We start from the raw sequence: 23,566 nt of genomic DNA, 5'->3' as shown, positions 1-23,566 counted from the left end.
AAGCTGGTATAAATTCCTAGCTATTGTGAAGTGCTACCAATGTGCTCAGAGCCATTTTCTACACAAAACTGTGTGTGCTTCAAAATGCTTCAGGATAATGAGCTCCCTGACTGGTGGGGACTGTCTCAGCCTTGAATGGTCTTATCAACCACAAAAACGAATTAAGAATGAAGGGCTCAGTCCAGTTCCCAGAGACTTAACTGGGAATTGTGCTGGGCCCAGGGAAAAAGCATTAAACCTAAATAATTTGCATGCATAGAATCCTAGCAATGGAGGGCTGGAAAGGACCTCGCAAAGCCATATCAAGTCCAGCCACTCCATGCTGTGGCAAGATCAAGTAAACCTAGACCATCTCTGGCAGGTGTACTTTGTTCAACTTGTTTGTGAAAGCTTCCAATGATGGGGACTCCACAACCTTCATTGGAAGCTGTAATAACTAGTCTTATTATCAGCAAAAGTTTGGCTAGAAAGGTACACTTGGGAGTAACTGCAGTGCTTTGTCTTATTTCTAGTGAGTTCCTTGTTTTTCCCTTGGCCTGTTACGCAGCATGGTAGCCACAGCCTCTGTAGTCTCAAGCATGTGTCCTTTCTCCCCCGTAGACTACACTACAAAGCTGACTCAGTGCAGCCAACAGTTGTAGCTGAGCTGCAAGTGCCGGCAAGGATCAGTAGTGTTCAGCACTATTTGCCACACTTACAGGTGTTAACTAGCCAATTACAACATGAGATCTCCTCCACAGAGGAGTTTATGCAGATGGCCTTTCTGGAGTCGTGTAACCATCTGAGATGTCAATTGTATGTTTTGAAGCCATTCTCTATTATGACCTGGGCCCTTGACAGAGTGAGTCATGGGCCCAGTTCAGATTGGGAATTTCCCCTGTATCCAACCCTTTGCTTCAGCTAGTGGACGAAATGCACAAGTGTGGAAAGAGCTGGGAGTCTGGAGACATTAATTTACACAAGGGACTGGTGGGGTAGGGGAGTTAGCCATAGGAGTAGATTCTGAAGTATTAAAATTGTAAGTATTTCTGACCTTGCTGTGCAGCCATTTTTTCCTCCTCTTTTTTCTTCTCTTCTTCCAACGCTTTCATTTTTGCATCATACTCATCACCAAGAGCCTTCCATTCCTTTCTGTTGTTCAGCAATCTCTCATACATCGGATGAATTTCCTCATGGAAACGTGAAAATTCCTGAACCAAGCACACCAAATAAACAGTACAACAGTGACTTAGCCAGTGCGGCTCATTCAAAACACCTGTGCCACCAGGTGCCTGCCCCTATTGCTAGTTCAGGCTGAGAAGGGGTTAATTTCCTGACAAAGGGTGCCAGCTACAGGTCTGGCCCTGGACTGGAGTACCAGATAATTAGAGGTTTCAGAGTAGCAGCCGTGTTAGTTTGTATCTGCAAAAAGAAAAGGAGGACTTGTGGCACCTTAGAGATGAACAAATTTATTTGAGCATAAGCTTTTGGTGAGCTTCATCGGATGCATTCAGTGAGCTGTAGTTCAAGAAAGCTTAAAGCTAATTAGAGGGAGTGTTTACTCCCTCTGAGTTCAGAACCCATCAGCAGGGAGAGGGAAGCAGCTTGAGGCTCCTAATGGAAACTGTTTCAAGAGATCCTGCTAGATCTAGTTACTCCCACATCAAACCTAGCTGAGGAATCACTGGGGACAGATTAGTACTGACAGGCCTGCTAGGAGGTACAGGCAGTCGGGGCTGAGCGGTAGCCTCCTCCCTCACCACTGCAGTAGTTACCTCTTCCTCTGTCTCATTGCCCCGGGGCTGGAGCTCAGAGCCTGCTGAGGAGCTGCCTCACTTCGAGCTCTGCAGTGCCTGCTGCTGAGGCCTCTCCCCCTCTCCTATGCCTGCCAGGGCGCAAAGTAGGTCCTGAGGCTTCCCCCACCCTTCTGGGAAGGGCTGCCAATACTGTATTTCAGAAATATGGGACAGCCCTCTAATGTCCCTGGGCTTGACTTCGCTGCTCCACCCCTTCCCAGGGGTCTGCTCAGGCTGCTTCCAGCTCTGGTGCTGCAGAGAGCCCAGATGGTCACTGTGCCTCCTGGAGTGAAGTGGGAGGCTGCAGTTACTCATCGCCACCTACGATAGAGCTGTGCTCTGCCGGGGTGGGGCGGTTGGCAGATGGGGTGTGGACTGGAGAAATGCAGTAGAGGGAGGAGACTTTGCCGCAGCCAGCAGGCGTGTCGCTTCCAATTTCAATGGCGGTGAGGGGCAACTTCCAGGGGCGGCCCAGTGGTGGCTGAGCTAAAGTTGAGTGGCATGTGTCTGGTCAAGTTGCCAAAGCCTGGCACGTTGCAAAGTAAAGTACCAGAGCACCACGCCAGCCTAGCTTTCAAGTGTCAGTGGCATGCTGGACCGCCGTGGTTGAAACATGGGATAAAAACATCCTGTACTGAGAGTACTGGGCAAGAAATTTTTATTTAAATAAAGGATGTGACATCCCTTCTAATACAGGACTGTACGCACTGGCAGCCTTACCCCCTGGACCTCGGAGAGAAGAAGAGCTCTTGGGCTGGCCTCTAAGGAAAGCTCTGTCTTCTGTCCAGACAACCTTTACCCTTAGGATGGAAAGTTCCATTGTGCCAGAGAAGCAGAGTTGTCCACCCTGGTTTTCATCCCAGAGCTTTAGAAGATTTTTTTTATAAGAACGGCCATACTAGGTCAGACCAATGGTCCATTTAGCCCAGTATCCTCTCTGCCGACAGTGGCTAGTCCCAGAGCTACAGGAGGAGTGTACAGAACAGGGCGATTTTACACTCCTGACTTCTGGCAGTCAGAGACTAGGGACACCCGGAGCATGGGGTTACAGCCCCAACCATCTTGGCAAATAAACATTAATGGACGTATCCTCCATTAATTTATCCAGTTCTTTTTTTGAACCCAGTTATACTTGTAGCAGTCACATGATAATGAATTCCACAGGTTGACTGTACATTAGGTGAAAAGTACTTCATCTTCTTTGTATTAAATCTACTGCCTATCAATTTCACTGTGTGATTCCTGGTTTTTGTATTGTGGGAAAGAGTAAATAATGCTTCACTTTTTCCATTCATAATTATACAGACTTCTGTCATAGCCCCCTTCGTTGTCTTTTCTAAGCTGAACAGCCTTATTCTTTTTAGTCTTTCTTCATATGGAATCCTTCCTATACCCTTGAGCATATTTTTGCTCTTCTCTGAAGGATTTCTCATTCCATTATATCTTTTTAGAGATGGGGTGACCAGAACGGGACAGGGTATTCAAAGTGTGGTTGCACCATAGAGTTATATAGTGACATTATAATATTTTCTGTCCCTTTCCTAATAGTTCCTCGCATACTGTTAGCCTTTTTTTTAACCACAGCTGTGCATTGAGTCGAACTTTTCAAAGAACTAGTTACGATGATGCCAAGGTCTCTTTCTTGAGTGGTAACAGCTAATTTGGTAGGTGTAAGTGAGATTATTTTTTTCCAATGTGCATTGCTTTCACTTACCAGTCTTGATTTTATCTGGCATTTTGTTGCCCAGTCACCCAACATCCCCTTCCAACTCCTTGCAGTCATCTTAGGACTTAACTACCTTGCATAATTTTGCATTGTCAGGAAACTTTGTCACTTCACTGTTTACCCTCTATTCCAGATAACTCATGAATATGCTGAACACTACAGATCCTTGGGGGACCCTGCTATTTACCCCTCTCCTTTTTGAAAACTGACCATTTTTCCTACCCTTTGTTTCCTATCTTTTTCCTTTGTCCACTACTTATTGACACCCTCAGAGAATTCTGATAGATTGGTGCCCCTTTTACAAAAGCTGTGTTGATTCTTCACCGAACTTCCCCTACACTTTATATGAGATTACGTTCACTGGCCTGTAATTGCCAGGATCACATCTGGAGCCCTTTATAAAAATCAGCATTATGTTAGCTGGTCTCCAGTCATCTGCTACAGAGCTTTGATCAGTAGTAGGTTACATACTATAGTTAGTAGGTCTGCAATTTCATATCTGAGTTCCTTCAGAATGCTTGGGTGAATTCCATCTGGTCCTAGTGTCTTATTACTGTCTAATTTGTTTTAAAACCTCTTCTGTGGACATATCAATGTGGGACACTACTTCAATTTTGTCCTCCAGGAAGCATGTCTGTGCTGTGTGTATCTCCCTCACATCCTTTTGCAGTGAGGACCAATTTAGCTTCTCTGCAATGGCCTTGTCTTCCGTGAGTGCTCCCTTTTTATCTAGGGTCTCCATTCGCTATTGGGCAAGCTTCTTGCCGCTGATGTACTTGAAAGAATTCTTACTCTTAGTTCTTGCATCTTTAGCAAGTTCTTTCTTGGCCTGCCTTATTACCCTTAATCTGCAAGAATTTGTGCACCTTCCTGTAACCATCACTAGGAATCCACTCAAAAATCTTAAAGGATGCCCTTTTGCCTCTAATGGCCTCTGTTACACTACTGTTTAGCCATGGTAGCATGTAGCCAGACAGCCAGCCCCCCCCCCCCCTTCTCAGACCAGCATTGCTGGAAACACAGGAGGAAGCCGGAACAGGGCACTGAACATATATTCCAGCACAGCCTTTGAAGCTGTGAAAAGCACAGGTGTGCTGCTACAATGTGCCTCTGGGAACAGATATAACGATTAAGCTCACAGCAGGCAGAGGCCCTGTGACAGACATGGCTCTTAGCCCCTACTAAATAGCGTGATGCACACACACCAACATCCTAGGTGGGAAAATATTTACCCTGATAAAAGAAATGTCCAGTAGTCAAAACTTACTGTTTCTCTCCCTTGCAAGTGTAAACTACTCTTGCGAAAGCTGGCGTCACCCAGACAGACCAGCCTCAATTTGGCATAAGAAAGGAGAAAGAGACTAAAGGAGTACGGAGGTATAAGTAGGGGACCTACAGCACCATGATTTTTGAGTGCTTTTCACTATCTATCTGCTGGTCAGATAAGTGACAGCCTCCCAAGGCTTCTGCAGCTAAGAGGGTCCCTAAGCCTTGTCCCTTATTCGTCTTTCCGCGGAATTGAGTGACCGATCCTGGCTTGGACCGCTGGAATCGAGAGATGCAAGGAGGGTAAGAAGCACCCACACCTGATCTCCTATCTTTAGTGTACACATATTTTGAAATAGAGCTCTATACTTTGTTTTCTTTCTTTGGGATTGTGGCTTCAGTTTTGTAACTTATTTGTGTGTGTAACATCTCTACATTTAAATAAGAAGGCACTAGCAATTTTGTAACCACATGATTAGACTCTAGCTTAATAAATTTTGGTAACCATTTGTGCATAAGCCTGACTTGTTTTCTCTGGTTCACTGTAAAGCAGCCAACATAATTAAAGAACCTCAGCCGTTTTGGCTCTAAAGCCTGGCCATTAGGTGAGAGTACTAAGAGCCTAGCGTTGAGTTGTGCCGCCTCCACGGGGCAAACTCTTGGGGCACCTGTCAGTCAATCCTGGCTGCCCGCTGCGAAGGAGCTCTGAGCTCTAGCAGTTAAAGTCACGGGTATGGAGAGGCTCTTAGTGCTGCCATTGGGACACCTGTCAGTCAGTATTGACTGCCCGCTGCGAATCATAGAATCATAGAATCATAGAATATCAGGGTTGGAAGGGACCCCAGAAGGTCATCTAGTCCAACCCCCTGCTCAAAGCAGGACCAATTCCCAGTTAAATCATCCCAGCCAGGGCTTTGTCAAGCCTGACCTTAAAAACCTCTAAGGAAGGAGATTCTACCACCTCCCTAGGTAACGCATTCCAGTGTTTCACCACCCTCTTAGTGAAAAAGTTTTTCCTAATATCCAATCTAAACCTCCCCCACTGCAACTTGAGACCATTACTCCTCGTTCTGTCATCTGCTACCATTGAGAACAGTCTAGAGCCATCCTCTTTGGAACCCCCTTTCAGGTAGTTGAAAGCAGCTATCAAATCCCCCCTCATTCTTCTCTTCTGCAGGCTAAACAATCCCAGCTCCCTCAGCCTCTCCTCATATCTCATGTGTTCCAGTCCCCTAATCATTTTTGTTGCCCTTCGCTGGACTCTCTCCAATTTATCCACATCCTTCTTGTAGTGTGGGGCCCAAAACTGGACACAGTACTCCAGATGAGGCCTCACCAATGTTGAATAGAGGGGAACGATCACGTCCCTCGATCTGCTCGCTATGCCCCTACTTATACATCCCAAAATGCCATTGGCCTTCTTGGCAACAAGGGCACACTGCTGACTCATATCCAGCTTCTCGTCCACTGTCACCCCTAGGTCCTTTTCTGCAGAACTGCTGCCTAGACATTCGGTCCCTAGTCTGTAGCTGTGCATTGGGTTCTTCCGTCCTAAGTGCAGGACCCTGCACTTCTCCTTATTGAACCTCATCAGATTTCTTTTGGCCCAATCCTCCAATTTGTCTAGGTCCTTCTGTATCCCATCCCTCCCCTCCAGCGTATCTACCACTCCTCCCAGTTTAGTATCATCTACAAATTTGCTGAGAGTGCAATCCACACCATCCTCCAGATCATTTATGAAGATATTGAACAAAACCGGCCCCAGGACCGACCCTTGGGGCACTCCACTTGATACCGGCTGCCAACTAGACATGGAGCCATTGATCACTACCTGTTGAGCCCGACAATCTAGCCAGCTTTCTACCAGCCCATACTTCCTTAACTTGCTGACAAGAATACGGTGGGAGACCGTGTCAAAAGCTTTGCTAAAGTCAAGAAACAATACATCCACTGCTTTCCCTTCATTCACAGAACCAGTAATCTCATCATAGAAGGCGATTAGATTAGTCAGGCATGACCTTCCCTTGGTGAATCCATGCTGGCTGTTCCTGATCACTTTCCTCTCATGCAAGTGCTTCAGGATTGATTCTTTGAGGACCTGCTCCATGATTTTTCCAGGGATTTTTCCAGAGCGAAGGAGCGCTGAGCTCTAGCAGTTAAAGTCACGGGTGGTTAGGCCCTTGGGGCATCCGTCAGCCTAGCCCGGGCTGCCCGCCGCGAAGGGACAGTGCGTCCTAGCGGTTAAAGTCACGGATGGTATAAACGGGCATAGCTGGCACCTCACCAAACATCCTTGGCCGTCGGCTAACATAGCATTCCTCTTTGTTTCTTTGATGATTTGAGGTATATGTTTAGTCTGAGCCTCTATTATGGTGTTTTCCAATAGTCACCATGCTGCATTTAACCCTTTGGGCAACTCCTTTTAATTTCTATCTAACAAGCACAGTCACTTTTGCATAGTTCCCATTTTTATTGTTCAGTGTTACTGCAGTGGGGTTTTTTTAGTATTATAGGCCCTATGACGATGCTACATTTAATTATATTTGGGTCACCATTACCAAGCGGTTCAGCTTTTGTTACCTCTTGGACCAGATCCTGTGGGCCGCTCAAGAAACACCCTGAGCCCATGCTATGTCATATTTCAATAGGAGTGGAATTGTTGTACCAGCCCGTCTGATACTCCACTGCCCTATATGCACTTTGATGTAGAATATTGGCTTTTATTTCCTAGGTCCAGTGCAGTTCATGACCAGAGGTTCAAAGATGGCTCTATACAATTGACCACGCCTGGGGTTGTCAGGCACTGTGAGGCTGAGCTGCCCAAGGATCACAGAATAAAGGACACCTATAGCACTGGATGCCCTCTGAGCTGGGATCAAGGCTGCCCTGCACTGATGTGTCGTGTAAAGCTGCTTTGCTAGGCAGAGGATGTGATCCCATATAGCAAAACATAACGTGAATTAAATAATGAAAGTAACAATCCTGGACAGTGTCTTTGGTGAGGGGAAGATAAGCATGTCTCTCGTGGCTTAACATTTTCGCTGTTGGTCAAGTCTCCCTGCTGGGAGAGACACTTACTTATGTAATTTTTGCTAAAGTACTTTTAAAAAAAATTCATTGCTGCTGCACGAGCAAGCATTCATTCCCTGCTGCGCAACTCACTTACCTTATAGACAAACGTGCACACAAAGTCAATGAAACCGACTTGAAGCTTTGGAAGCTCAGCAGCTTTTCTCCTGTCCATCATAGGCTGAAAGAGAACAGGATTTCTTTGGAGTTCCTTCTTTTATTCTTTTAGAACTATTTCGCCTTGAAGGGTGTTGCAAATCAGCCTAACACTTCTGTATCATTCTCAAAAGCTTTCTTTTTCGGACCTCGTCCTTCTCCCACACAAACAATGAACTGATGGGGCTAGCTATTGTCATAATTTTTCTTTAACAACCTACAGTCGCTCTTCTCCGCTTCTGTTCCTGGATATTGTTTTCTATAGTGCCCCTCACCATAGTACCGGATTAAATGATCTTTGTATTCTCAATAAATGCGAAGGGGCTCCTAAAGTTCCTTAAATGAATGAAACAAACATTTCAGTTTTTTCACTTTTTTTTCTTTTTTCAAGCGCATTCATTAGCAGAGCTAGATTTTAGCTAGATTTTGGAACCTGTGACCTATAAGTTACTGAGCTCAGCTTTCATGTCTATTACAGGGGGCTTTTTCCCCGCCCCCAGGACCTCCCATGTTGTCAAAGCGTCCAGCCCTGTTCATGACTTGCTGTCAATGAAGAAGTTTGTTAGAAGGAAATGAACTGATTTGAGCTTTCAGCAGCTCATGTACTACTTACGATTGGCTGCTGCTGAAGTACACTTATTTCCAAGTCACCCTGTTCCCAGAATTCACCAGCTACTAGGAACGCTACCTATGTTGGAATAAGAGCTACAGTCAGTTTGGGGATTTTAATCTGAAACACTTCGTCTCCATTAACAGGAGCGTTCCAGTCCCTGCTCCTTTACAATCATATCTGTCAAACACCAGACTACAGCCAAGTGATTCTCCTAGCAGGATGCATCTGATTCTCTACTCAATTTGTCTTCACTACGAGTAACTGCATGGCAAATCAGGGTGTCAACCGACAACATGCCAATTTGTCACACAGTAACGTCCCATGTGAAAAAAGAAAAGGACGACTTGTGGCACCTTAGAGACTAACCAATTTATTTGAGCATGAGCTTTCGTGAGCTACAGCTCACTTCCTCGGACGCATACCGTGGAAACTGCAGCAGACTTTATATACACACAGAGATCATGAAACAACACCTCCTCCCACCCCACTGTCCTGCTGGTAATAGCTTATCTAAAGTGATCATCAAGTTGGGCCATTTCCAGCTCAAATCCAGGTTTTCTCACCCTCCCACACACAAACTCACTCTTCTGCTGGCAATAGCCCATCCAAAGTGACAACTCTCTACACAATGTGCATGATAATCGAGGTGGGCCATTTCCTGCACAAATCCAGGATCTCTCACCCCCTCACCCCCCTCCAAAAACCACACACACAAACACACTATCCTGCTGGTAATAGCTCATCCAAAGTGACCATTCTCCCTACAATCTGCATGACAATCAAGGTGGGCCATTTCAAGCACAAATCCAGGTTTTCTCACCCTCCACCCCCCCCCACACACAAACTCACTCTCCTCCTGGCAATAGCTCATCCAAACTGACCACTCTCCAAGTTTAAATCCAAGTTTAACCAGAAGGTCTGGGGGGGGGGTAGGAAAAAACAAGGGGAAATAGGCTACCTTGCATAATGACTTAGCCACTCCCAGTCTCTATTTAAGCCTAAATTAATAGTATCCAATTTGCAAATGAATTCCAATTCAGCAGTTTCTCGCTGGAGTCTGGATTTGAAGTTTTTTTGTTTTAAGACAGCGATCTTCATGTCTGTGATTGCGTGACCAGAGAGATTGAAGTGTTCTCCGACTGGTTTATGAATGTAATGTTAGGTGACTTCTGGGAACTCTTCTGGCTCTATCAATCTGTTTCTTCACTTCCGCAGGTGGGTATTGTAGTTGTAAGAAAGAGTTACCACTGAGAGTTACCAAAAGAAACTACAGCATTTGCTCAAGAAACTTCCTGAAAAAGCACAAGATCAAATCCGCACAGACACACCCCTGGAACCCCGACCAGGGATATTCTATCTACTACCCAAGATCCATAAACCTGGAAATCCTGGGCGCCCCATCATCTCAGGCATTGGCACCCTGACAGCAGGATTGTCTGGCTATGTAGACTCCCTCCTCAGGCCCTACGCTACCAGCACTCCCAGCTACCTTCGAGACACCACTGACTTCCTGAGGAAACTTCAATCCATCGGTGATCTTCCTGATAACACCATCCTGGCCACTATGGATGTAGAAGCCCTCTACACCAACATTCCACACAAAGATGGACTACAAGCCGTCAAGAACACTATCCCCGATAATGTCACGGCTAACCTAGTGGCTGAACTTTGTGACTTTGTCCTTACCCATAACTACTTCACATTTGGGGACAATGTATACCTTCAGATCAGCGGCACTGCTATGGGTACCCGCATGGCCCCACAGTATGCCAACATTTTTATGGCTGACTTAGAACAACGCTTCCTCAGCTCTCGTCCCCTAAAGCCCCTACTCTACTTGCGCTATATTGATGACATCTTCATCATCTGGACCCATGGAAAAGAAGCCCTTGAGGAATTCCACCATGATTTCAACAATTTCCATCCCACCACCAACCTCAGCCTGGTCCAGTCCACACAAGAGATCCACTTCCTGGACACTACAGTGCTACTAAACAATGGTCACATAAACACCACCCTATACCGGAAACCTACTGACCGCTATTCCTACCTGCATGCCTCCAGCTTTCACCCTGACCACACCACACGATCCATCGTCTACAGCCAAGCTCTGCGATACAACCGCATTTGCTCCAACCCCTCAGACAGAGACAAACACCTACAAGATCTCTGTCAAGCTTTCTTACAACTACAATACCCACCTGCAGAAGTAAAGAAAAAGATTGATAGAGCCAGAAGAGTTCCCAGAAGTTACCTACTACAGGACAGGCCTAACAAAGAAAATAACAGAACGCCACTAGCCGTCACCTTCAGCCCCCAACTAAAACCCCTCCAACGCATTATTAAGGATCTACAACCTATCCTGAAGGATGACCCAACACTCTCACAAATCTTGGGAGACAGGCCAGTCCTTGCCTACAGACAGCCCCCCCCCCCAACTGAAGCAAATACTCACCAACAACCACATACCACACAACAGAACCACTAACCCAGGAACCTATCCTTGCAACAAAGCCCGTTGCCAACTGTGCCCACATATCTATTCAGGGGACACCATCACAGGGCCTAACAACATCAGCCACACTATCAGAGGCTCGTTCACCTGCACATCCACCAATGTGATATATGCCATCATGTGCCAGCAATGCCCCTCTGCCATTTACATTGGTCAAACTGGACAGTCTCTACGTAAAAGAATAAATGGACACAAATCAGATGTCAAGAATTATAACATTCATAAACCAGTCGGAGAACACTTCAATCTCTCTGGTCACGCAATCACAGACACACACACATAAACCATATCTTATGGTTTTGTGCAGTTGGGATTTAAACTTTCTGTAACAATGAGGACTAAATGCTTTTTAAAGTGAAAGTTACTTGAGATTCTGAGCCACGTGATTCCAGGAACGCGGGCTTTAAGAAAAACCCTGAATGTTATGAGACTAACAATAAAGTCTGAGTTGCCGGTACTGTTTTCTCTAATGTCGCTCTGTGATACTAGTCCTACCACTGAGTGCGGTCTTTAGATTTCTTTATTTTTACTTTTACTTTACATTATTCAATGTTATACAACACCATAAAAAGCTTCTATGGAAAGCTTGGGGGGGAGGTATAGCTCAGTGGTTTGAGCATTGGCCTGCTAAACCCAGGGTTGTGAGTTCAATCCTTGAGGGGGCCATTTAGGGATCTGGGGCAAAAATTGGGGATTGGTCCTGCTTTGAGCAGGGGGTTGGACTAGATGACCTCCTGAGGTCCCTTCCAACCCTGATATTCTATGATTGAAATACTGGGAGGAAAGATGTGGTGGTTGTAAGCCCTGACGCCTCATCTCTTTCATCGTTGCTCATACAATAAGATCAAACTAAAAGCTCTCGCTCGTCAAGCTAAAAATATCATTTCTACCAGCATTGTTTAAAACTTGGCCAGAAAAAGTAAAGAGAAGCCTCCTTCATGCAGGCTTCAGACAACAGACCGTTTCAATATAGTGGAGTACATTGTGTATCAGGCGTCTGACCTTACTCTGCACTTCCCAGGGTTTAGCGATCGCAGATAAGTCACAGGCAGTCATCATCATAGCCCTGGAGACCAGAATGAGAACCGGAGTTAGTTTGTATTCTAAGCACTCAGTCCTGTTTCCATTGGATCCAGGGTCTATTCTGCAATTTAAGAGTACTACACTTGCCACTTCTCTCCGCTGTCCGCCAGGCATTAAAGATGGAGGAGAACCAGCATAAGACATTTTGTAAAATAGGGCCAGACAGTATGCAGTATTATCTTGAGTTAAACCTACTGTAACTGTGTTTCTTGCCTGCCACCAAAACAGTTTTGTGATTACTAATTTGCTAATTCTCACAAATCTCATGTAAACTTCCTAACAAAGATTTTGTAGCAGACTGCTTTGAGGTTTAATGTCTGTGTTTAATTATTCCAAGTACTACAGAACATATGCTTGACCACTATTAATTATTACTAGACACTTATCAAAATTTAATGAACACAAGAATGGCCATACTGGGTCAGAGCAGTGGTCCAACTAATCCAGTATCCTGTCTGCTAACAGTGGTCTATGCTTCAGAGGGAATCAACAGAACAGGGCATTACTGAGTGGTCCACTCTCAACTTCTGACTGTCAGAAGCTCAGGGACACCCAGGAGATGGGGTTGCGTCCCTGACCATCTTGGCTAATAGCCATTGATGAAACTATCCTCCATGACCTTATCTAATTCTTTTTTGAATCCACGCTATATAATTTTAGCCTCCAGAGCATTTCCCTGGCAATGAGTTCCACAAGATGACTGTGTGTGGTGTAAAGTAGTACTTCCTTTTTTTTTGTTTTTCAACCTGCTGCCTGTTAATTTAATTGGTGACCCCTAGTTCTTGTGTTATGTGAAACGGTAAATAACACTTCCTTTCTCCTCTTCACTCACGATTTCCTAGACCTCTGTCCGGTCTCCCCTTACTCATCTGTTTTCAAGACTGAATAGTCTCAGTCTTTTTAAAAAGACATGGAGGACTTGTGGCACCTTACAGACTAAAAAATTTGTTTGAGCATAAGCTTTCGTGAAGTACAGCTCACTTCATCGGATTCATCTGATATGTAGTGTCTGGCTCTGAAAAACGCGTCAAGGACAGTGAAATCTGGTCACTTTGTGTGCTTTTACCCAATACTAGAGAAATTTCATGGGGAAACCAACATTTCTCCAATTGGGAGTCCTGACCCAAAAGGGGTCGCAGGTGCGTCACAAGGTTATTTTAGGTGGTCACCCTTATTTCTGCGCTGACTTCAGAGCTGGGCGGCTGAAGAAGCAGCTATGGGTTGGGGGTCCAGCTCTGAAGACAGAGCCAGTGGCAGCGCAGAAATAAGGGTAGCAGTACCGCAAACCCCTCCCACACAGAATAACCTACAATTATAACACAGCAGAAATCATGAAATTTATTTTAAAAATCCTGTGACACGGAAATTGACGAAAATGGACCGTGAATTTGATAAGGCCCTTCTCATATGGAATCTCTTTTAATTCTCTTCCCTATGACTCCCACACCACAAACCTCCTGACTCAGTTGACCGTTATTGGGCGTGGTCTTTGGCATCATCAGAGCTTCCCACAGTATGACTCTTCCCCACCCTGTGTTGGGGGGGGGTCACTTCTATACAGGTGGTCAGCATTCAGGCCTCTGTGCTATTCTAGCTCTCTGGTACTGTTAACCCCAAGGATTCAGAAATCATTTTAGCTTAAAAATCCTGATTTTTTTTTAAAAAGTAAAAGTTGTGTTCTTTCTATTTGCCTTCTAGTGTGAATCTTCAGGGTGTACTTGCTTCTTGTTTTCAACTTTTTCTCGCCAGTCATGAGGGTTGCTCTATGTTCCTGTGGTGTAGACACTAGCTATAGCAATGAAAGGGCAGAGCAGCTATTATTTGTAAGTTAAGGTGTATACCAGGCTTCAGATTAATATTGGATGGCACTCTGTTTTCCAAATCTTATCCTTGATTTCATCAATAGGGAGGCTTTGGCCTCCCTTAGAGTTTACGCCAAAGCAGACTTCTTGCAACTTTTCATCAGTAGACTCTCTGGTTCTGCTTGGGGCTTGCAATAACATTAGCTTTTGTTATGGAATGGCTGCACCCTAAAACTCATCGGATTCTCTTAATCTTGAAAGTTGCCATAAAAACATGCAAACTTAATAAGCAATTTAAAAGAGAAAAGTGGAGACTTGCAATTAGAATTTGAATATAAAGATTACTTGACACATATCTAGATGTGACTTCATCCTACTCATACACTTAAACAAAATTCTGCTATGTGTCCATATAATTCTTTAGTATAGAGGAAGATAAAAAGAGATTAATATCTTTTTCTGGCTTCTTTTCAAGAATAACCCAGAATGCAAAGCATCTTTGGCTCCGAGAGGCCTTTAATACTAAACTGTTAGCGTAATATTCCTTATAGGAAATACCGCATGCTATGCAATCTATTCTTAATAGACACTTATTTAATAGAGGCATAGTTGTCACTTTACCATTTGCTTATCAAGAGATTTTTATTTACTCACATGACAATCTCTTTTCTTGTCGTTTCCAGAGACAAATATTCAGTCCAGGCATTTTCATTGTCATACGTCTTGGACTCATCAACAATCTTCTGAAACATAGTTCTCTTTCTTCAAAACACCCAGAGGTAGGAATATGAAAGCATTAAATATGGAGATATCAGACCTCATTTTGTTTTCCCATTGAACCATTGAGCAATCCCTCTTTTCAACAATTTCTTATCTACGAGGAATGATCTCCTAAATGCTGCTACCCTCCAATGGTCAGAGGCCAGTGAGTCTTTCCATTAATTCCATTGAGCACTGGATAAGCCCTGTTTTCTACATTGCTCATTGTGCAGAAGCAGGAGTAGAGGGGGAGGATCTTCGTCGCAAGAGCATGACGAGTAGGGGTTGACAAACGACTACCCAACTGTGGGGAGGCGGAGGAGGAACGGAATAGGAGCTAGGGGAGTAGGTTTCTGGATTTCACCTCCCACTTTTCCATCACTAACTGCCAGCTAGGCCCAGGCCAAGTCCCTTGTAATGCCCATTAAGGGATAGCACCCACTGTTGCAATGTCAGCGAGACAACATCAAACATGTCTCAGGATTGTGTGTATAAACTGATTGGCACAACTCTCTCGAGTTAATACCTTCAAACACCAATGTCTTTTTGGCTACGTTTCCCCAGCCAAGTGCCCACCACAACGATGTATTCTTATTTGAATTTTTAATTAGGATAGAGTATTTATTGTAAATAATTTTAAATCACTTAAATGTTGCAAAAATAGGTTTTCGTGAGGTTGACGCTTTGTAACTACAATTTGAAAAGTTGTGCTGTTGCAATGTCAGGTAAAATTTACACCGCACTAATTTATGACTCACTTACTTGAAGTAAAGTGCCAAGTCCGTAGCTATGATCGCAATTTCCATCAAATGATTCACGTGCTCAAACTGTCTCCTGTTGAGATTCTGGTAGATATTTAGCGACTAAAGGAAAACAATGTTTAGTATGTGATTCTGGACATCCCGTGCATTGCTTATCCAGAATATGGGCGTTAATTCGTTGTTCAACCTGTCCAGCTACAGAAATACCCAATACTGGGCTCAATGCAATACCCATGGTCCATGGAAAGACACCTAATGATTTAAATGGGCATGGGATGGGGCCCAGTACTCTGAAGTACTGACTCAGGATATTACTGGATCCCCATTGTTTCAATAGGCGTTTGCTCGAGGTAAAAGTTAAACTGAGTTTGTTACGATTTGGCCCATATAGGGGGAAGGAAAGCCAGTCAATCGGTGTTGTGGGTTCCGAGTCCTCTCACTTAAGAAAGTTGTGAGCTTTGGGTCAAAGTCTCCCCCTGATTCTGTTACAGAGGCCCTGTTAAAACTTGGGCAACTCACTCAACTTCTGCACCTCCATTTCCCCCTTTCTGTAGAATTGAAACAACACAAGCCTATCTCATTAAAAAATGGTGAGGCAAACTAGTAAAGTGCCGTGAGAGCCTGAGATGGCGTGTGTTGTGTGTAAGTGCAAAGTATTTTTATGTACAGACTGAACATATTAAATTGCAGAAATTGCAGGTATGTCTTTCACTGTTTCTAGCTAGAGGATTGAAAGTTCACGTTAGAGGGACTGTCTGCAGTATAGGGAAGTATTCAGAGGCTTCAGCTATTTGGAAGTGTCTGATAAACCATGGGAATTGAAGAGTCTCCTTTACAGGATTAGAGCTTCATGAATCCCATGTCGTCTGGTTTCAGTTCCATCACATGCATGGACAGTATTAAGGGAAAAGGCTCACAAGTATCTAGAGCAATCGGCAAAGCTGATTTGTTTCGCTTTTATATTGCCGTAGCACCTGAAGCCCCATTACGGTAGGGACAGTGAAACAGCTTTGACAGGAAAGCAGCTGAACTTTTTAGTTCTGCATGGTTTCACCACGAAGCCAAGAGAAATTCTGCCATTTTAACCGAATCTCACTTTGACTTTGAAGTTGGGTCATATGTAAAACTCTAACTGACCTGGTGGAATAAATTCAAGTCCTCAGAGGTCTGAACCCAAGAAAAATGTTGGGACAATCCCCTGCAAAGTGAAACTGCACAGGGTTGAATAATTAAAATTCAACTGAAAGCAAATAAAACGCCTCTATAAAAATGTGCATTACAAACCTCTTCTGAAAGCAAGAACTTTCCAAATTCCAAGTGATGTCGCTCTAAAATTGATGAACCATGAAGTTTTGCTAACGGATGTTGAGATCTAATTGTGTAAATAAAAAATTCAAAAGTTAATGCAAGGCTAATGAGTTTTACAATGTGTCTTATTTTAATATTTTGGTTTTTACGGTTTAGATCTAGGTTTAACTAGTGGATAAAGGGTTAACTGAGAACATTTTAACTAACTGGCTTATCAATTGATCAAAAGATTCTTATGGCTTTTTAATGAGCTGTAACACTCGTCACTGCAATACTTGTGAGCCATCTAAACACGTACTCATGTATAATTGGCCCTCATTTATAAACGTGAACAAGTTTATTCTACTTTACAAATTCAAGATATTTTATTGATTTAAAACAACAGCAAAAGCAGTAGTCCTTGCACACTTTCCTAGATTTTATCCCAGTGCAAAGCCTGGGGTCGAATCCCTGACGGTCAAATCTTTGCACAAAGCTAAATCCTGTACAGGAAGTGGGTGTGAGCGAGGCCCACCACTTCATGAGCGCACTAGGGTGATAAACCCAGCAAGCACCATGCGGGTGCATTACTCGTCCAGCCACTGCAATAGTGAGGTTGTGTGATGCTCTTGGCTGTGTGCTTTCCCTTAGACTATACCCATGAGCAGAATGTCTGATGTAATAGCAAAGAGTAACTATCCATGGTACACTGATCCAACTTGCTGCTTAGAAACCCAGCGGGTTCGTTCTGACCAGGTCACTCCTGGCTCCCACTTTGAAGCACAAGCTTTCGGGGGTCATGCGTAGCATTTGGCCTCCACCTCTAACGGAATGTCCCATCTTAAAAAACGAACTGCTGTTTTGGCCAAACACCAGTTGCCCGCGCTATAGAAATTCTGCTTCCGTAGCACTGAGATAGAGTGAGTCTACCGTCCTAATAGGAAAACAAAGAGCAGGAGTGGCCTGCCGAAGCGAGGGAGTTGTTCCAAGGGTTAGACAGTAGGAAGAGGCTAGATGTGGTGTGAATTCAGTTCGATCCCACTCCACGACTATATGCACACAATGAATGGAAACTTTAGAAAAGCAATAGAAAAGTGCCTACTTCATTTGATAAAGGTTGTTGGTGCCCCTGTGATCAATATCATGACACAAAGCTGCAGTTACCATAGCAAAGGCTTCAAGGTCTGTGTAGTAACGCTTCAGTTTGCCAGTCTACGGGGAGAGAATCACAAGCTTTCATTAGTCTTTCTGATAGACACTAAGTCAGAGTGAGTCTGCTAGGTGAGTAGGAGTCTATTACGCTAAACACAAATAAGGAACTAAGCGTGGAATTTGTGAAGCTAGATACAAGACACACTGCAGTGTAAGCCCTTGGGGGTTGAGAGAACATGGCCCATTTAAATATTTTTAGTCTTGGGGGGGCCCTGGACAAAAAGTGAAGGAAACAGAGCCTGCCTGAATCCTGGGAAGGAGAGGGCGGCCAAAAGTGGACACTCCAGGACAGGAACCAGGAGGAACACTATGCGGGGAGGAATCGCCCCAGAAGGACAGGCCTTCTCTGTCACTTCTCCTCAGAGACGCATGGGTCTGTGAGTCCTGGGGCTTGTAACTCTGCTTGGGAATAAGGATGGAGGCGGCTAGTTAGTTAAGTGGGGAGCTTGTTGCTCGGTGTAGCTTTGCAGGGAGCGGCAGAAGAAGGCCCCGGAGGGGGTTGTTGGGGAAAGTATACTGGCGCTTAAGAGGACCAGAAGCACCCAAGACTTTTCTTTGCTCAGGAGGTCTGATCGCTGCGTGGAGACATATTGCTGGTGTCTCCCCTTTCAGACTGTGCTACCATTAGTTTGGATGTAACCCCGTTCTACTGCTCCCCCTTGTTGTTTTTCTCCTCTCATCCCTCTGTAAGCTAATATCTCCCTTAATTATCTGCATTGTACTTTTCCTGTTTGGTGTGTGTGTTCACTTTGCGGATTAGGACCAGGTGCTCCTGGGGTGGAGGGACTATTTCCCGCTGCATTCCTGCTCGCGCCGTCTCTTGGACAGAGTTGCCTGCAGGGCAGACTCCATCTTGGCCACGAGGGCGTTAAACTTACACTAGAATAAGCACAAGAATTGCAGAAAGGAAAGGGGGAAAACATTTCAAGATCAGCATATGTTTTATCTTAGTTACATATAGGAGATATCTTTATGTGTCGGTGTTACTTATCACCGTAGAATCTGAATGACATGTTGAGCTAAGCTAATATATCCACACCCATCCCCTCTCGAGATGGACTCAGAGGAGAAGCACCTCCCTTGGGTGGGCTGAAACTGTCTAAGCACAGCTCTTTGTTGAACCTGGCGTGGAGTCCCGTAGCCCCAGGGGAATTCACGGAGGCACCATGTCGAATTCCTTTTGCAGCTCCCTAGCACTTCAGAAAGTGAGCCGGTCCTGCTACATCATAAAAGCATTCAGTGTGGCTAGTCTTGTTTTCTCCTCCATTTAAGACCACTCAAGTTGGACTGTTGTTGTTAATAAACTTCCTTGAAGGGAAAGGTTCTGCGAGAACAGCTGTTCTTGGGTGTATGAGGCTCTGCTGTTAGATCTAAAGGACTATGTTCATCACCTAAAAATAATATCAGGGTCATAAATTCATGTGGACCAGACACTAGACGAGGTCCGAAATCCACTTGCCTTGTGTGAATAGTTCCCCGGATTAATTTTTGTATAGTTTATGAACAAGACTTTTCCCCGAAAGGATATTCGCAGATACTTGTAAGAAAACTCATTAGATTCCTACTGACAACTTATGAATCGCTGTAAATAGAACTATGCTGCGGAGTTAAAAGGGAAAACATAGTAGTTGTACATAAGATATACCATTAAAAGCGTGAACATAGTCTGTGCTACATTGAAGCCATGCCGCCAGTTGTGGTACGTAATCTTTCTGTAACCCTTGCTGACAGAATACATGAATCTTACAAGCACCTGTACAAATAGAAGAACAGTGAACAGAATTCAGAGTTGTAGCCGTCATAGTCTGTATCAGCAAAAACAGAGAGGAATCCCTATGGCACCTTAGAGACTAATATTTATTTGAGTGTAACCTTTCGTGGGCTAAAACGCACTTTATCAGATCCATGGAGTGGAAGATACAGGAGCAGGTATAATGAGAGTGTCCCAGTGTCCCATTTCAAACAGTTGACAAGAAGCTTTGAGTAAACTAGGGGGAAATCGTCCTTCATGATCGGTACCCTTCTTTGTAGATCCTTGATGATGCCCTGGAAAGGTTCTAGTCTGGGCCTGTAGCTGATGGCTAGTGGCATTCTGTTACTTTTTCTGTTGGGGATGTCTTATGGGTACCGTCTGACTCTGTCAATATGTTTGTTCACTGTTTCTTAATGCCACCCCTGAGATCCATTTTCTGTTATATTTTGTCCTACCATTTCAATATTGTGATTAATAACCTAGAACCTTCTTTTGAAAGATGTGTATGGTTACATAGCAAGCTTGGAGTTACGGCTGACAAAAGCAATTGCGTGACATAGTGATTGTACTGTGATACACTTAGCAATAAACTTTTAAAATTTTATTTTCTCTCTATAGACCCAATATTTTATAGCACCTTGGTTAAAAAAACGAAAGAATCCATTTATGATCGTTAGTAACGCTCTTTCCTGTGGAATTCCCACCTTACAGTAATGTTAAGAATTAGCTTTTTCAGACAAAGGACTAGATGCTTCAGAAGGCTCTGGTAGTAGAGTAGCAAAGTAATATGTTACTTACAGACATGAGCCCTGTTTAGAATCAGTCTTTTCCCCTCTCGCTCTTTTCCCGGCTCTGTCACAAAGGTATGCGAGGTGAATGGTGCATGTGAGTAAGAAAAAGGGAGTGATTTTTTTTCTAGCTCAGAGCAAGTTAGTCCTGAAAACTTAGCAAATAGAGCTGTCGTTCTTGGCCCAAGTAGGAAGCCTACTTTTTACTATCAAGTTGTAATGTTAATAATAAAGAGCAGATTAGTGATCCCTTCTTGTCTGATATCCTGTCTGACAGTGACTGGTAGCAGATGCTTCCAAGAAGAAGTTTCTTCCCAACCTTATTTAGAGCTTGGCGAATACCCAGAATAAACATGTACATTGCTTCTAAACTCCAGCGGTGCTAATGGATGTTAACAAAGCAAACCTGCAAGTTTGTCTGAGCCTCATTAAGCACTAATCTCGGCAAGGTTATCAGTACCACCTCTGTTCTATCAAGCCTCCACAGTTCTGACTGAAGTGAATGAGTGGGGAGAGTTGACGTGTTCTCAGACTTGTGTGCAGAGACTCTGTAAAACGTTGAGCCTATCATACAGTCACTGCCCTATTATGGTTTTCGAAAAATCTCTGGGATTTAGCTGTTTGTTTTATTAAGGTAGAACGAAAACTATTAGTGATGACAACAAAACTCATTTGGCACTCAGAGTCTCCATTGCCTGACACATTTTGTAATCACTCCTCTCTGGGGCACCTGGCACTGGCCACTGTCACACGACGGGATCCTGGGCTAGATGGACATTAGATCTGATCCAGTATGTTTCGTCTTATATTCACTTAACCTGAGTAAAATTGTACCAAATCAGAATCCTCCATTCTCTTAAAATAGTGGTTGCTGTTTGTCCAGGTGTAAATGACTACCGAAGTAAATAACTACCGAAAAAGGACAGTGGAGAATCTGCGGCGTTACTCTGAGTTTGCAGACCTACCAAAGCCAGTTACAACTAGAGAGCAATAAACGTCACTTGCCAGGCTGTAATAGCATTTTGATGACACTACTGCTTCCAGTATTGACGCAGAGGAAGGTAATGCAAAAGATGCTCTTGGCTTTCAACTTCTTCCTTATAGCCAATTTACCCTTCCAATAGGCACCTTACCATCCCAATGGAACTTAACTAGTTTGGGAGTCCCCAGGCATCATTCAGTAACATCTCACCAGAAGTCGACACCTACCTCTTGTGGAATCTGGAACTTTTTCACCACCCCAAGCTCGTAGTACATTTGAATTCCACACTTCACAAGCTCTAGTTCTGTACAATTGAAATCGGAGAAGTGGAACTCATAGATCTCAGACTCAAGGGGGTCTGGCAGTTCTTCTTTCTGAAAAAGAAACAGATTGACTTGTTTCCGTGCTGGGTGTGCCATTCCGCAAAAATAAATAAATAAATAAATAAATAAATTAAAAACCACCTAGGTCTTCTCCAAAAGGGCACCAAATTATTGCTTCTGCATTCTCTCAGATTACTCAACTATCAGTATTGCAGTGTACCTTTTAGGTAACAATAAAGGCAAAACTGTTTCTTTCAATAACAGTCCATTTGGTTTTCTCTGCAGGGATTTAGCGGAAGAGATCTTCCTCTCCAAGTGGATTTCATATGGCAGAGTCAAAAGTAAAAAGAAAAGGAGTACTTGTGGCACCTTAGAGACTAACCAATTTATTTGAGCATGCGCTTTCAACAAGCTGGGTTATTTCCAGCACAAATCCAGGTTTTCTCACCCTCTGCCCCCCGCCCCCCACAAATTCACTCTGCTGCTGGTAATAGCCCATCCAAAGTGACCACTCGCTGTAAAATATGTATGAAAATCAAGGTGGGCCATTTCCAGCACAAATCCAGGTTTTCTCACACCCCCCCACCCCGATACACACACAAACTCACTCTCCTGCTGGTAATAGCTCATCGAAAGTGACCACTCTCCCTACAATGTGCATGATAATCAAGGTGGGCCATTTCCAGCGCAAATCCAGGTTTTCTCACCCCCGCCCCACACAAACTCACTCTTGTACTGGCAATAGTATGTGGTTTTTTGGAAGGGGGTGGGGGGGTGAGAAAGCCTGGATTTGTGCTGGAAATGGCCCAACGTGATGATCACTTTAGATAAGCTATTACCAGCAGGACAGTGGGGTGGGAGGAGGTATTGTTTCATGGTCTCTGTGTATATGTCTTCTGCAGTTTCCACAGTATGCATCCGATGAAGTGAGCTGTGTAGCTCACGAAAGTTCATGCTCAAATAAATTGGTTAGTCTCTAAGGTGCCACAAGTACTCCTTTTCTTTTTGGGAATACAGACTAACACGGCTGTTACTCTGTAACCTATCCTAGGCTAAGCGATATGACTGTGTGTACGTCTGGGAAGGAGGGAGTTGTTTGCTTTCTGTTGGAAGACAAGCAGATACTATGCTGAGGGGGGGGTCTCAATATAATAATTTGGTTAGCTTTCTCCTACATCTGCCAAACGCATTCTTATTTGCCTTTACTGTGAAATCAACGGTGCATGGGAACTCACCAGTAATACCGTTAATTCATCTTCTTCACATTCCATTGGTTCTTTCCCCAGCCTCTCTCTTGTTGGCTACAGAGATCACGCACATGTTAATTTTACTAGCCACACCACAGTCATCTCTAAAGCTGCATGCGTTTTGGGCGGTAGTTAGTCCAACTTTCAAACACACATTATCCTCTGAACATTACTTAGATTTCTTTTCCTAAGGGGCAGTTTTACTTATAAAGTGACTCTGAGTGCCGGGGTGGGTTCCCAAGTGCAGGGCATCACTCTCATCTCAATAGAGAACTGGCTCCATTGTCAAGTGGAAAACCTATGTCCTCCAAACTCACTCTGGGGACTGATGCTCAAGATGGATTCTCTGTCTCAAGCCTCATCACAAGGAGTAGAGGTCCTGTAGGCTCAGCTAAACTCTCAGACTTTGGTTTCGTTGAAATCTGTGGAAACGGCCCTATGGCTAATGG

At 44.2% G+C, this 23,566-nt stretch overlaps 1 protein-coding gene across 1 annotated transcript in view; it reads right to left on the bottom strand.

The window, feature by feature from the left end:
* PDE6B (phosphodiesterase 6B) overlaps window positions 1–23,566 on the bottom strand; it is a gene marked incomplete at its 5' end in the record, with an annotated part of 35,681 nt that overhangs the window by 538 nt on the left and 11,577 nt on the right. The window contains 11 exons of the mRNA XM_084628569.1: window positions 1,034–1,190; window positions 7,934–8,017; window positions 8,606–8,680; window positions 12,123–12,186; window positions 14,660–14,767; window positions 15,527–15,627; window positions 16,810–16,897; window positions 17,915–18,024; window positions 19,670–19,777; window positions 21,775–21,921; window positions 23,106–23,171. Of these exons, the coding sequence (XP_084484695.1) occupies window positions 1,034–1,190; window positions 7,934–8,017; window positions 8,606–8,680; window positions 12,123–12,186; window positions 14,660–14,767; window positions 15,527–15,627; window positions 16,810–16,897; window positions 17,915–18,024; window positions 19,670–19,777; window positions 21,775–21,921; window positions 23,106–23,171 (1,108 nt within the window). The remainder of the gene's footprint in view (window positions 1–1,033; window positions 1,191–7,933; window positions 8,018–8,605; window positions 8,681–12,122; window positions 12,187–14,659; window positions 14,768–15,526; window positions 15,628–16,809; window positions 16,898–17,914; window positions 18,025–19,669; window positions 19,778–21,774; window positions 21,922–23,105; window positions 23,172–23,566) is intronic.

Source organism: Lepidochelys olivacea, assembly GCF_965140295.1.
Source record: "Lepidochelys olivacea isolate rLepOli2 genome assembly, chromosome: 5".
NCBI lineage: Eukaryota > Metazoa > Chordata > Testudines > Cheloniidae > Lepidochelys > Lepidochelys olivacea.
This window is presented reverse-complemented; position numbering and strand designations above follow the sequence as displayed.